This window comes from Alnus glutinosa, chromosome 4, assembly GCF_958979055.1.
Source record: "Alnus glutinosa chromosome 4, dhAlnGlut1.1, whole genome shotgun sequence".
In the NCBI taxonomy this organism is placed as follows: Eukaryota; Viridiplantae; Streptophyta; class Magnoliopsida; order Fagales; family Betulaceae; genus Alnus; species Alnus glutinosa.
In genome coordinates, this window is record NC_084889.1 from 6,336,404 (window position 1) to 6,352,299 (window position 15,896).

Below are 15,896 nucleotides of genomic sequence, written 5' to 3' on the forward strand. Positions count from 1 at the left end.
GCAACTTGTCTTGTTTTCATATGCTATCCCCAAACGTGCCTTTGTCTTATGATTAGCTAAGCGGAATAGGCTGTCTATTAGGGGATCGTTTGGCTAGTTGGGGTTTCAATAGGAATGTACAATGTTTATTCTACAAGCCAACGGCATGGAAATTCGTGAGCATCTACTCTTTGAGTGCAATTTCAGTCATTGCATTTTGAAAGCTAGAATGCACTATTGCGCTGTGGATAATCCTCCTTCTTGTTGGGAAGAGGTAATGAGTTTGAGCAGTAGGAATTGGAAGGGCAATTCTCAAGTTTTGAGCTCCTTGGTGTATAATCTATGGAATTCTAGGAATGCGATCAAGCATAGTGATCATCCCAAAACAGAGGAACATCTATTGAATGTAATTTTTTAGGAAGTTAGATCCAAAATTATGAGAAAGGGGAAGTTTCTAAAGTTTCGGGACAATGTTGTCCTCTGTTAGGCTTGGTTTATTGTTTATGGTTTTGTGCTTGGGGCTTGTATGTAAGAGTTTTTGTTTGCTCCTTGTTTTGTTTTTAGCTGATTTGCTGATTGTTTGTGTTTTCCGTTTGTTGAACGAAAGTTATGCTTATTTCATAAAAAAAAAATTAAAAAATTAAAAACATTATTTTATGGAGATTCTTTTTTTTTTCTCTTACTTTTGACCGATATAGTTGTAGTTATGAATTGGGATCTTTTTTAATTCCAGTGTTCAAATTGTATTGTAATTTGGATTGTCTATGAACAAAGAGGCTAAGAGACCTACATGCCTCGAATGTGCAAATATTGCACCTTAAACCATCTCGCACCTTAAAACATCTCGGACAAATAGACTCTACTATCTCTTCTCCATAAGGGCCCAAATTGCAAATACAATTGGTTGGTTATTACATCTTCATAAATAATTAGTGATGATCGTGTCGAAAACCTTATGGGGGTCGGGTAAGGTTAAAGAATATTTTGATGGTCATGCTTTTGTTTGTGTCGTCTGTATTGAGAATTCGGATAGAATTGAAGGGTCTCAAGAACGTTACACCCCTTCTCGTTCCTTGTCTGCTATTGGTGGCACTGTGGCATCGAATCTCTCAAACTATTTGTGACATTCGACGGTCGTACAAAGCGGTAAAGTGTGCAAAGAAAGCAAAAAGGAAAGATTTGCAAGCAGGTAGAGGGCCCCTCCTTTTTGACGAATTAAGGCATAACAGTTATTAGTACGGTATTCTAATACGCGCGTATCTTTTTGTGTAAGAATTAAACCAACACTTTGGGTCTCACCTTAGCACTCACATCGCTATCTAAATGGTTATTTTGTCTATCTAAATTCGTTGAAAAAGTTGTAGGAACGAATAAAAAAAGAAAAAAAAAAACATTTTAAAAAAATAATATTTAAATAGTATAGTGAAAGTTGATAACTAAAATAGATGAATGTGATTTTTTTTATTATTATTAAAAATTTAAAATAGAGAATAAATTTGTTGAACCGAATATAAATCATAAAAATATAGTACATTTTTTTAGGGAAGTTGTCTATTTTGTAAAGCATATGTTATATATATATATATATATATACACACGCATAATGGAAATGAGCATTTGCCTATTCTTTGATTTCATTCATAAATTTATTTTATTTCCTATGAGTTTTAGTCTCAATAAAAATGCTGAGAGGATATGTTACAATATTAAACCTCTAAAGACGCATTTCCATTTAATATTGACTAAACTCCCCGCCAAAAAAAATGCTGACTAAAATGGGAAGACCTATAAGGGAAGGATATGAATTTCCTAGAAATTGAGTTGTAAGAAAGTTCTAAGCGGTATATGTTGATCAATGTTTAAATTTGTGAGAGTTGATCGACCAAATTTTATGGATTTATATTAATAACCTTAACATTGTTCATCTATATATGTAGTTTTTTTTTTTAAACCTTCAATGAATTAAAGCAGAAGAGAGAAAGAAATATTACATCATATCACATGCCATAAAGGTGGAATAGAGCAGAATGGAAAGCATTATTAATTCAAGCAAGACTGACCATTTAAAACGTATGTACGTATTTTACATGAACTAATATTATTTGTGTGATAGATATACGTACAATAGAGTACAATACATCGATACTGATAATATTAGAATACTTTCTTAAAAAAAGAAGAAGATAATATTAGAATATACTAAATGGTATTATGTACAAATTAATATATGTTATAATCAAGAGAAATAATTAATTAAGAAAGGTACAGTAATATATATATATAATTAATACTTTTCTTAATACATACGTAACTTAATTCTTTATTGTGTGTTTATATTTTATATATTATTTATATGTGGATCCATAATTTTCTTAAATTCTATATTATGTAATAACAAGATAATATAACGCGCGATAATAATGATATTTGAGATTAATATTGCAACTTCTTTTATCTCTCGATCGGATACCTCATATTGCACAAAACACACGGCATGCAACATATTATTGTTTATCCAATTCTTTCTAACCATAATAATGATAATTTAAGAATACAACTTCTTTTATCTCGTAGACCTCATTTTGCACAAAACGTACACGGCAACATATTATTTATCCAAATCTTTCTAAGTCATAATTCTTCGTTTGAATAAGAATTTTGTAACTGTATTCCGTCTAAATCAGGGAATAATGGTTTAAATGATATGAAAACTTAGTCCATTAATTCTAAAATAATGTCGCATACCAAACGACGGTGTCAAACAAATGTCGTTGTTACAAGAGTAACGATGATGACAATTGACATCGTATGACACAAGACCAAACAACGCAAAATTAATTTCTCAATTGGCATCCCGCGATCACGTTCAAATGACGTCAATTAAACGACATGCACTAAAAATTGGCATCGTTTTAAGGCCATTTCGAGTAGTTTGTTAAACAATGAATTTTTGTGGTATCATACTTTAACATATGTGAACTCGATATTTAAACGGTTAGAATCGAATGAATTTTGCAATCTATTCTCTTGAAGTATACAAATTTTTATATTTAAATTGCATGGTGGGTGACAAGTATTTTTTAAATAATAATTTTTAAAATTTAAATTATACTCAGATTTTATTCAATTTTTTTTTAATTTTGTCTCAACTTTTTTAAACTATTTAAACATAATTCAAAAAATAAATTGTTTCCATATTCATAATTTTAAATATTTTTTTTTTAAAAAACAGCTCACCCAAACAACTCCGAAATAACCTAATTCTAAGATTGTAAATCCTGAATAATATATAACTAACACGTATTATGTATTGAGAAAGACTTGCACGTTTTTTAAGTGTAGCAGTATTCTTGTTGTAAAGTAATATAGTCGGTAGAACGGATACGATCGCTTCTAAAGAAATCTAGGCCTACTAACTGGGGCCTACTCTACATCGCGATCTTTTTAGGTGTACGTAATCCGTCCACGTGTGAGTTTTTGACCAGGGTCCACGTTGACAAATGACATTAACTCTCATTATCGCCTATTTGGTGCTTCCGAAACCAAGCCAAAAAAACCTTCCTTATCAGTACGTATCAACCTTCAATACGACAAACCCCACCGAATCATCTCTTAGAAAAAGGCACAAACTAGCTTCTGTTATACTTGATGAATAAGTTAGATCTGCCAAACCCCTACTCCGCTTAGGTTAACCCGGATTAGTTAGTTAGGTTAACCACAATTAGAGTGGATGCATGGCTCCAGTAAATCAGCTTGGGCCTCCGCCTGGCCTCACCCGGCTGAATATATATATATATATATATATAAGGAAAAACTTGTGCACTTAATTAATTCAGCGAATTGATGGATTCACGAGTTATGACCAAGAAAAATATAAGGAAAAAAGAAAAAGAAAAGGATTCAATGAGTCTAATATATTCTGACACAAAAGAGACGTGTTTTGACTGTACAAATCAAATAGCCACAAAAAATAAATAAAATAAAATTATAATAAAAGTGCTATTAGGGGTGCATTGACTTCTACCAACCATTGTAGTAATAATCCTAGTTTTTTTTTATTCTATTTTATCTTATTTTTAAGATAAGAATCTCATGTACGATGAGCTATAATACACAATGGGAGTTTTTTTTTTTTACAATCCAACAATTTACGTACTCGAGTCCTCACATCAGTTCGTAGACATTGATAATTTTGTTGCCACTCTTTTGGCTCAAGCGATAAAATTGTTGTCAATCATTGACGATGATGTTGTTTTTTAAGGTTCATATTGACATGATACTCTTAATTAAATTTTAAATTATGAGATTTAGGTTCAACATCGAAAATTTATATGTTACGTCTTATATATACATCTCTTTTATAAATTAATTATTAGATTTGTAAAATTAACATGTGGGTCATTATAAGTTATATAGAATATTTAATAGTTATTTTTTTATTTAAAAAAAAAAAAATGTAAGAAAGATATATATATAGAAAAATCATTTGATCTTTCAACATCGGCGAAAAATCATTTGATCTTTCAACATCGGCTAAAGAGCAAAAAACAGTGTGCTCTTAAAAGTCTTAAGCACCGTTGTTTGAATGGAATATTTCCGAACAGTATTACTTCTTCCTCTTTCCGCTTCTTTAGTGTTGTGTAGAAAAGGAAAAAAGGTTCAGATAGATAAAGTCGTTTCAAGCTGAATTTTAGATTGATTGAAGATCCACGAGTGACATTTTGAAGATCTTAAGCTATCTATGGAAAACTTAATTGTAAAATTTCAATCAGATGTGTTGTTCAAAAACTTTAATTAGTAATTAATGCTACTCATTATAAAAATGCTTTTTCAAATTTATGGTATCGTAAGGACGTTAAAATATAAATTAAATGAATAAATTTATTTATTTTTATCGGTTTAAATTTTTGAGATAAAATATAATTTAATATGGTACCAGAGTTAAATATCATAAGTCCAAATATTAAGTACTTCTTCATTTACCTCACATTTTAATTAAATATTATACGTGTTGGCATTTACTTGTTAAGAGAAAATTTGAATCCATACATGAATGTTAAAGTGTGTTTAACATTTCGGTTTTATAATTTTAAATTATAAATTACGATTTTAAAGGTTTAACTGCGATTTTGTTAAATACTGAACTATGTTTTTAAAAATTATATTTTTAAATCGTAAATTTTAAAATCACAAATTACGAAGGTTAGAATATAAAAGCAATTAAAAATTAGACAAGTAGCACCCAAACAGCGTGGTAACCCAGCTGTCGTACGTGTACAACCTAATCTAAAACTCTTTATTTTTAAACTAATTAAGTTTGGTGTCTACACGTCCCCACTCTAACCAAGTTTTCTCAGTAAAAATCCATTTATGCCCAAACTAATTAAAAACGTTTTTCCCCGAGCCCCACTTCGTAATTATGGAACAATCATTAGATTAGATTAGATTAATCCAAAACCTAAAAACTTCACCCCCCACATAATTAAATTTTTATGTCGGCCAAGAAACCAATTCAAACATGATTTCTTTCTCTATCAAAAAGAACACCGACAATTCTCCTCGAAGCAGCAAGGGCCGCCGATAATTAGTTCCATCTAGCATTCCCCAAAATAATCAGTCAAAAGCTCGGTGTGAACGCATAACACCGTAATGTTTTTTGTTTTTGGCATCACAGAAAAAAAAAAAACAAAAAAAAGGTGGAAAAACAAAAATCAAAAGGCACTTCTATAAACCCATAATAATCATAGTTATCCCCAAGGTGGTGTCACGGTCGTGTGGGAGTGCCAAGATACGGCAATACTATTTTAATGGCGGCCGTTCAAGTTTGAATTCCCCATCACCTTATAAACCGTTGATTTTGTTACATCCTCAAGGGGTTTTCACGATTCGTCAAAATACTACCTGTGTCAGTCTTACTTTCTCTTATTATCACTGAGTTTTACATGTGCTTGCTAAAGGTGGCGAACCAGCGGGGCTCAGGCGAGTTTGTCAGGTTTCCGGCTCAAGACAGTGGGGGCGGAGGCGATGAGTTGGAGAGAGATGGTCAAGAAGGACCATCAGAAATCTCACAAACACAAGAAATGTACCAGCCAATACACCCTGTGGATGTGACGGCACGGGAGCCAATGTTTTCGGATAACACCAGGGCTAGAGAGATGTCGGCGATGGTCACGGCGCTAAGGCACGTGGTGTCAGGCCAGAGACAAAGTGGTGTATGGCGGCAGGCCGCTGATATGAGCGGTTCAACCACGTCAGGCTTTGGAGGGCTTTATAATTATCCTTCTCCACCACCTTTGCCGGCTTACTCTTCTAGTTATACTTCTCCTTCTCCGCCTTTGTCGGCTCTCTCTTCTAGCTCTGGCTCTGGTTTTGCCTCTGCTTCTGGCTCTGGCTCTAGCTCATGGGCTGGGCAAAAAAGAGGGCGTGAAGAAGAGGGTGTTAGTGTTACTCAGTTGATTGATCAGTCCATTCCAAGAAATTATAGAGGGCCCGTTGCTGATTTCAGATTATCACTGGGAGATTCAGCATCTGGTGCAACTGGTTAGTTTGAATCCAAGCCACTTAATTATTCGAATTTCATTCATTTTCTGTATCATTCCTTTCTTACCGATATTGTTAACCATACAACTAGGTGTGGTTTTTCCAATTTATTCATTTAATATCAAAATTCTTTCATAGAACTTCAATAATCTAAAAGAATAATACTTTATTTTTTCACCGATTTCCTTTTTTTTCTTTTTTTTTTTTCCCTATATTCATAACTTTGTGTTGGTAGAAGATATTGCACAATTATTAATAATACAGTTAAAATAAAAAGTGTGAAACTATCTAATATTGCATGTGTTGAACAGTTTATTATCACCTTATTATTATTATTAACTATGATCAGAATTTTGTTTCTCTAGAATTAGCAATGCTACAGTATTTCACTACCTTAATTTGGCATCGAAACTCCCACTTACTTGGCCCTATTGTTATGAAAAAATTTGTCTTGCAATCATTACATTGTTTTCCACATCCATGAAAGATATATTCCCTCTCTTTTTACAGTAACAGAAGAAGCTACAAATAATTTTGCAACCACCACCACCCCCACCGATCCGGCAGCGCCATCAAGCGAAAATGCGTCCTACGAAGAAACCGGCGAGAGAAGGAGAAGATACAGAGGAGTGAGGCAGAGGCCATGGGGCAAATGGGCAGCCGAGATACGCGATCCCCACAAGGCTGCGAGGGTCTGGCTCGGCACATTCGACACCGCCGAGGCCGCAGCCAGAGCCTACGACGAAGCCGCCTTGAGATTTAGAGGCAACAGAGCCAAGCTCAATTTCCCTGAAAATGTCAGACTAGTAGCGCCTCCACAAAATTACTCCGCGGCGGCCTCAGCATCAGTATCAATTTCAGATTCTCCGGCAACCCAGTTGCCTTCAACACCGTCGTCGCAGCAATTGCAGCCACAGTTCTTTCAGCCTCAACCTTATCAAGGCTCCTCTGACATTCTCAGGGACTACATGGAGTACTCCCAGTTGCTCCAGAGTTCTGGGGAGTTTCATATCGGACAGCAACCCTCAACTTTGGTGGAGCAGATGTTCTATAGGTCGCAGTTGGCTTCTCTTCAACCACCGTTTTTGTCATCGTCTTCTTTAGCTTCTTCATCTTCATTATATGCACCCTCTGTTTCTTCGTCCTCTGCTTCATTTCCTCTGTTTTCTGATCCGCACATGGGCTATTCTCGACCACCCGGGAATCAGAATCAGAGCAGCAGCGGCGGCGGTTCTTCAGATTTTCCAGCGCTGCCATCGTGGTCCGATTCCAGTCACTATCGTAGCTCTTCAAGTTAAAATTGATCACATAATTGTTTTTTTTGTTCAAAATAATTAGTATTATTTTGTTGTTTTTTGGTTTATGATTTATGATTTTAATGTACTTTTGCATTAGCATGTTGCTTTGGGGTTTATTTATTTTTTTGTTACCACTGTGGTAAAGCAAAAGGAAGAATTAGATACTTTTTAAAAAAAAAATAAATAAATAAAAAAAAAATACAAAGTTAGATGGAAAAACGAGATAACTATTTCAAAGGTCATATAATTAAGATGTCGTAACTTCACGCCATTTTAATTATATAAAAATCATAAAAAAAAAAAAAAATTATTAAAGAGAATTAATCTGTCTCAAGAGTCCGTACCAAAAAAGATTTGATGTTTACATTTGTCTTTGATCATCCAACAAACCAGCTGTGTCCGCAATCTGCGTTGCGGCCACGGATTAATGAAAGAGAATTAACTAATGTACTTAATTTATTTATTTATTAAGCTTCCGGTCGAGAACTGTCCACGATGTTTATCTATTGCTTATGGGGTTATAAAGCTATCTTCTTTAGTGTCTTGACCGATATAACCTCCTTGTGTTAATCTTTCTATGAAGTTATAAAAATATGGGTGATGGTGAACGAAGTATTCCCGGTGAAAATGATTGGATGTCCGCTGCAAAATGTTCTCGATCCACATGTCCCATCCAGGGGGGGGGGCTTTCAGTACACAGAAAATTAACCAGCTTTTTCCATGTAATTTCCTAATCTTTTCTTATCCAAAATCTTTTTAATTAGATTAATTCAACCTTATCCTAATCTTACTTTTAAAACTTGGAACTCTTTCCGACTTGAAGTACAATATTATTATTAAATAAATGGTTGTTGTATAATTTTTTACATTATTTTTATATAATTTTAATAATTTTTTTCTTTTTAAATTAATTATCAGATCTTTTTTTTACACGTGAGTTTCAAATATTCAATAATTAATTTAAAAAAAAAAATTAATGCAAAATAGAAAACTTTTTTAAACAGAAGTTTTCTGAAGACAAAAAAACGTGCTAAACCTTTTTGTTTTCAGACTGCTTTAATTTGTTATTTTCGGTGAGCATCCTCAACAAGAACTTCATGTTCATATTGGAATCCTTGTCGGCACTCGGTATAATAGAAAAAGAAAAAAATAATAATAATTATATTGGCCTGTGGGTCATAATATAAAGATCAACTTTGGGCCATATCTTAAACGTTAATGTTCGTCCTTTACAACACATTTAAAATTTTTTTTTTTTTAAAAAAAGGGGAAGATATTTTATTTTTTTATAAGTTCCACCCAGGTGAGGGTTTGGATCAGGTCCAAACACATCAAAACTATAATTTTTTTTATTTTTTTATTTAAAAAAAAAAAGAAATTAAATTATTTTACTTGCGAAAGGAGTTTATTCATCGAGAGAAAATAAATAATATTATCATATTTATTAATTTATTATATGTGTTTGCTTGAGAATAAAGTTTACGTCTCAACCAAGCTTCGTCTGTCGCTTTCCGCGCTCCTCTAGATTGTCTTTTATAACAAAAGGGGGAAGGAAAATCAAAATCCTTCTGGTTTTGTCCTCAATGAGATCATGCACACGTGTGGCGCACGAGACAGAAGGCCTGTTTTGTAGGTGGTCCCCACTTGCCGCGTGTGCACCGTACAAATGGTGGGTTGACGCAATTATGGGGATGCGTCGACATCGAGACAGTAGTGTACTATTCTGCGGGGAGAGACGTGTCGCGTTTGGTGACCCGGAAGTTCGTAACGTACAGTAATTATTCCTAATCGTTTTTCGTTGCTTTAATGAGGTAAAAATGTGTGTGTCACCCAGTTTGGCGGTTGGGTTGCTTACCTACCGTTTTGGGTGAAGACTGAAGAGCAGAAGCAGATTTGGATTTTCCTAGTCCTAGGATAGGTTTTACTAGGGTCTTTTGTGGGACCAATAGTGTTCTACCACGTAAATACAAAAGTATTCCTATGCCTTTTTGGCTTCCAAAATATTCCGACAAACGCTTTCCGGGGGCTTGTTTGACAAACTACTCTCAACTCTTTATCTTTATTTTTTTACTTTTTTTTAAAAAAGTCAAATAAAAAACAATCTAATTTTTATATACTTTTTATATCATATCAATCATATTTTATTACTGTTCAAATAAAAAATTAATTATAAAATAAAACTTTTTCACTTTTTTATAAAATATTTTTAGATTTTATACCACATCAATCACTTTTTACTATACAACACACAAATATTTCACAACACAATTACTTACCAAAAATAATTGTGTATTATTTTTTTTTTGCCGTAAAAATATATACGAATTAATTCATTTGTCCGAGTATCCTTTAGCAAATGTTAAACTAAATATTTGTCAATTTTTTTTTTTTAAGATTTAAAGAACAAAAAAAGATAATGTTATAATTTTTTTAAAAGTACTTTTTACAAATTGTGCCAATATTTTTCATTTTTCTAATAAGTAAAAGCGGTTCCATGTGACAATATTAATATGAATTATTAATATATATATATATATATATATATAGTAAATAAACATTTATTGAGTTTGTTATTTGATAGTTTAAAAAAGTGACTAATTAAAACCCTTAAAGTAGATTTTGAAAGCTAAATTTAAAGAAAATAATGAAGAAGCCATTAAGAATACTCCAAGCACTTAGAAATACATATATCATTTTTTAAATACAATTAATTGCCTAAAGAGTAATGCTAAAAATTTTATTTTTATTCTACAATTATCCTACAATATTAACGTGACAATCTCGATTGCGAACTATGTTAGCAGTCGATCTGTCCGCCCCTAATTCCTAGTCAACTGTGAACAACCAAGGAACCAAATTTTCCGGGAAAATGCCATTCAATTTTCCTGTTGAAGTGAATTAAAGTGCCTTTGGACAGTGGCATTCGTTTATATGAAAAACTGAGATCGATCACAAATCAGAAAACAAAACCTGGCACCTTTTTTTTTCATTAAGTTCCTGAAATGACTCAAACCAAACAAACTTTAATTGAATACGAAAATTATAGGACGGTGGTTTGCCTACGAAAAGACTGGTCCACGCATTGCTATCACACCTGCCTCTCGATGAAACGTACGTACGTGTCCAAATTAAATTGGGCTTGAAACTGCTTTAGAAACCCCTTAGCTGTAACGACTGCAGCCTAAAATTATTAAATTACGGTGGTCCATTTTCTTTCATGGATCCTGCGACAAATCCAAACTGTGTGACAATTAAGTTTACGGTACTACTTGTACGTAGTTTCACCAACCGTTGAATTTTTATTCTTTGATCCTGTCAAATTATGTATTTACAGATTGAGTCTATGCATGCACAAGTTAAGCCAAAAAAAATATGAACTTAATTACTCACTTAGATGTTTAATTTTACTTTGAACAACAACTAAACACATAACCGATTCTCTGAGTCGTTTTGCCAAAATAACTGAACAAGTACTTTGTAAAAAGAAAAAAAAAAAAAAAAAAAACTAAAATCGTTTATAAAAATAAACATCATGAACGGGACTTTTGCCGTTTGCTTTTACTTAATCACATGCCTACACCAAAACAGTAAAGCACCTAAGCATCTTATCAATTAGCAAATTTTATGTGTGGCTGTCTAACTGCCAACATGCTATCAGCTAAAGTGGTAAATCCATCCATGACTTGGTCGAAATAATACAATGCAATGAGATTAGCCAGGAGAAAGAATATATTGTTGGGAATAATTTCACTCTCACCGGCTTATGGAAAATTGTTAATTGTGGGTCTCAAGTCAAGACAACAAGACTCCTAAATCGGCTTATTCTGGGTGATAAACACACAAACTAGCCATCCTTAGACTACTACTAAAAGTCGAATTGGGGTAGGAGCTAGTCACAATTTGGGTCCAATTACGACTCCTTGAAAAATTCGGTCCCTACTCCTAGCCAATTGAACTGAGATATGGCTCCCAGTCAAAATCTAATCTTTGAAGATCTGAAACCGCCAAATCTTACTCCAAGACAAATGGAAAAATAATCTCAATTCAAGTCTAATAAAAATATCGAAGTTAAAATGAAGCTTTGACGACGGTCTTAGGTAAAGTTGGAGTAATAGTCCTAATAAATAGGTAAAAGAAGTGTAGAAATGTGTCATATCAAGTTTCTGGATGTCATTCTATATAAAATTTTTAGGGTCGAGTCATCTTTTTGAAAATGTTGGTGGCTAGCCTAGGAGCTTTTAGGTTTGAGCTTAAAAAATTCAATTTATTTTTTCAAGAATTATGTTATAAAATATTTTTTTATATATATAAATTTTTTTTGGGCCAAATCATCATAGATTTTTTTTTTCTCCAGTTTTTGGAGGCTAGCTTGAGTTTGGGGTAAAAAGTTCATGTTATTTATTTTATTTTATTATTTATTGGGATCGGGGTAGATTTTGTTTTAGGATTTTTTGCCCTCCAACTTCGTCTCTGCCAACCTTACTGGGAAGCAAACCTTAATAAATTTGTTCTTGTTTTTGTTTTCAGTATAAATTCACATACAAATTTAGGTCTTAAGATGTGAAAATATTCATAGTTTTTATCTTCTTTATTTTTTCTTCATAAAATCCACACTTGGCACCAACTTCAAATGCCCCTTTCAATGATGGACAAGGATCCTTTTAATTTTACTTGTAATTGAGATGAGTTATTTCATAGTCGAAATTATGTTGTTACATTTAACGGTATAAATAATGCTACGTCATCTAATTTTTTTGAATGGCGTGTCAACTTATTTATCACGTGGCATCATCTACATTGTTAAATATAACAACATTAAATCCTGATCATGTGCACTGTTAAAAATGAAATGGAAATGATCATATTCCTTCAAGGATTGAACTTGATGGCAGTTATGATTGGGTGTAGGGGTGTATATGAGGGCGGATATTAACAGTACGCATCCGTTATCCGCACATGCGGATGCAGATCTAGTTAGCAAAAATCATTATCCGCATATGCGAATGTGGATAGATTATGTTTAATACCAAAATGATGTCATTTTGAATTAAGTATAGATTATGTTTACATTGGTTTTGTTGGTTATATTGCTTTCTCGTGTAACACTTGAGCGAAAAGGCAAAAGTAATATGAAATCAATATATTTTAAAAAACAAATGAGGCTTAAAAAAAATTAAAACAAACCCAAATTATTTTCAAATTCGTTTAAAATAGGCCTTACTAGAGACTCAAAGAAGGCTCAAAAGACCACAATAGGCACATTACCTAATATGCAGATAGCGTATAATAACTGCAATGATGCAGTTGGTAAAAACATAATGCGAATATCTAAAAGTGATATATTGATTTTGAGGATGCAGATATTACAAATAACTACATCCGCATCAATGATGACGAATCACTTCGATGGATTTGCTCATGACTTTTCCAAGTGTCAATCTACAAACTGGTTTGTAGAGAACTCCTACAAATCAACATTTAAAAGTGACACGTGTCATTTAAGCTATTAAAATAGCATGTGATAATCATTTGCTATTAAAAAAAGAAAAAACTGTTTCCACACACATAACTTTTAAAGGTTAATTTGTAAGAAATTTGTATTCGGTTGGAAGTTCAACCACAACCTCGTATATTGGGAGAATAATTATTATTAGGTGGAAATTAATGCGTACAGGTAAAGTAAAAGAGAAATGATAATTCTCATTCTCCTTCCCATCTTTCACCTAACTCCGTACACGAGTAATACTAAGGATCATCTATTTATTCTCCTAAAATTGATGTGGCTTTTAAAATCAATATTGGATCAAAATTCAATAATGATTCATCTCAAATTCAATAATAATTTTAACTTCTAAGAACCACATCAATTTGGAAGGATAAAAAGATAGTCTCTAGCATTACTCTTCCGTACACTAGATGTTAGTTCCACAAATCCCACGGTGAATTTGCAAAAAAGATAGTTGGGAGATAATTTGAAGAATGAGGTGTAACATCCCGGCCCTCAAAGTAAAACCCATGTGGGCTGGACGCAAAAATCAGGGCCGAAATGAGAGAAGGGTTGAATTCATTTGAGTAGTCCAATTAAGAAAAATATTTGAGTTGAATCCACTCCCAACTAAGGCCATAATATAGGGTTTTGCTAATTTTTTTTGCTTGTCTTGGCTTTGTTTGGTCCTGCATATGACAAAGAGAAACGATCCGTGATCTTCCTTTTCTTAACAGAGCGGTGGCAAAGAATAGCAAGGGTTTTTGTTTCTATTGATAATAATTAAAAATAATAATATAATTCTTGAATTGTAAATTTTAATTGTTAAATTGTTGAGGTGGCCAAATTTGTGTAAGCGGCATTTCAATTTGAAAAAAAAATATACAGTAAATTTTGCATTGTCTGCGCAGGATCGACTTTAGACAACGCTTGTCGCTTGGTCTCCTCGTAATCAAGCATAAGCATGGATGTCTTAATTTTCTTCTGTTTGTTGCATTCGATATTTGCTAAATTAAGGACAACAATTTTGACCTTTCTCTCGTCGACTACTTCACTGTGAAATCATTCAAGTAAAGGGGCATGTTAAAGAATTCTACGTTATCAAGATTTTTCTAGTTTGTGAAGTTTATAAGCTATGAACGTCCATATCATCTTTTAAGGTGTCTTTTAAAGGTGAGTTAGGCTCATTTATTGGTCTTTGATTTCGAGTAATTCTATTAGTATATTAAGTGTCCATTAAAAATTGAAGTGGCTTTTAAAATTATTATTTGATCAAAATCATCATTTGATCAATTACATGCCCAATGGTGATCTTAAAAGCCACATCATTTTTTTATGGACACTTAATGTACTAATAGAATTACTCTTTGATTTCACAAACACGTAACAAGATAATTTGTTAGGTTTTAAGGTAACCTAAACCCTTTAGATTCGTTAAAGGGAACCTAAACCTTTTCAAACATAAGATTTGAGATTAATTTTTTGCATTTCTTTTTATTATTTCATCACACTTAAATAGAAAATATTACAATTGTAGAAGTGGAAATAAAAATAAGTATGGTAATCAATTACCAACAATTACAATCAATCCTCTGGCTAATTAAATAGCAATTATCCTATATGGTAAGTACCAAATCATATATTCTGACAGAAGAAAACGATCCTACCATATTATATATTCTAATATTAATATCTGCTCTGCATAAATTTCAATTTTCATAACACTCACTGCATCAATGTGATGGTCTTTTGCCACAGACGATTGAAATTTTGAATGACTAAATGATCAAATTATAGCAATGGATCAATATGGTGTAAAAATTTTGTCAGGCAGTTCAATTATTAAAATTTTATTTTTATTTTTTGATGAATGAGAATCAATTTCATATCAAGATTTGTAACTCTTTACAGTCTGTCAGTAAAAAAGCAGAGACCAGATTTTGAATTACATACTTCAAAATCTTAACTCCCAGCAATAATGTAAAACAAAACAACCTATATATATATACCATAATTTGGGAATTAATCCCCCAATTAGACAAATGTGAATTTTACCCGGCCTCTATATTCCTAAATTTGCCTTTACCCATAATACGTACGGATTCTAATCTACCACTTTATTTTATGTAGAAGCTGATCCTCAAAAACGAGGATGATTTGCATGTTTAATAGCGCGCATTCTTAATATTCCACCACATATTGTAAACAGCAGATCCAAAAGCAAGCTTACAGACAAAAGCTCTAAAAACTTAATTTCTTCCTCGATCCAATTCTTCAGCCCTTCATTGACCACATCTTCCCAACTCAAAGGGGGAGCAACGTACAACATCACACAAGGTCATGACATTTTTCCAAATAAGTACGGCCACTACAACTGCAAGCAAAAAATAAGTGGTCTCTATCTTCAATAAAATGCCCACAAAACACACACTTCATGTCCCCTTGATTACCCCACTTCAACAACTTATCACCTGTCGTTAGGCATTTTTCTTTGCCAATGGTAAGTTTAATGATGACCAATATTTGCTATTTGTGCTATTGTAGATATAACCATGCGTATAAGGCACTGGCCAAATCCAATGCTTGAGTACATA

The 15,896-nt window shown here is 32.9% G+C and overlaps 1 protein-coding gene across 1 annotated transcript; it reads left to right on the plus strand.

Annotated features, from left to right (window-relative positions):
* Nucleotides 1-5,625: 5,625 nt before the first annotated feature.
* LOC133866913 (ethylene-responsive transcription factor ABR1-like) lies at nucleotides 5,626-7,933 on the plus strand. Its single transcript, XM_062303570.1, has 2 exons — nucleotides 5,626-6,519; nucleotides 7,030-7,933. The coding sequence occupies exons 1-2, from the start codon at nucleotides 5,922-5,924 to the stop codon at nucleotides 7,815-7,817; spliced, it is 1,386 nt and encodes a 461-aa protein (XP_062159554.1). The 5' UTR covers nucleotides 5,626-5,921; the 3' UTR covers nucleotides 7,818-7,933.
* Nucleotides 7,934-15,896: the final 7,963 nt, after the last annotated feature.

Coding starts and splice junctions, on each gene's coding strand:
- LOC133866913 (XM_062303570.1), top strand. CDS start 5,922: ATGTGCTTGCTAAAGGTGGCGAACCAGCGGGGCTCAGGCGAGTTTGTC. Junction 6,520..7,029: donor TTCAGCATCTGGTGCAACTG/GTTAGTTTGAAT, acceptor CTCTTTTTACAG/TAACAGAAGAAGCTACAAAT.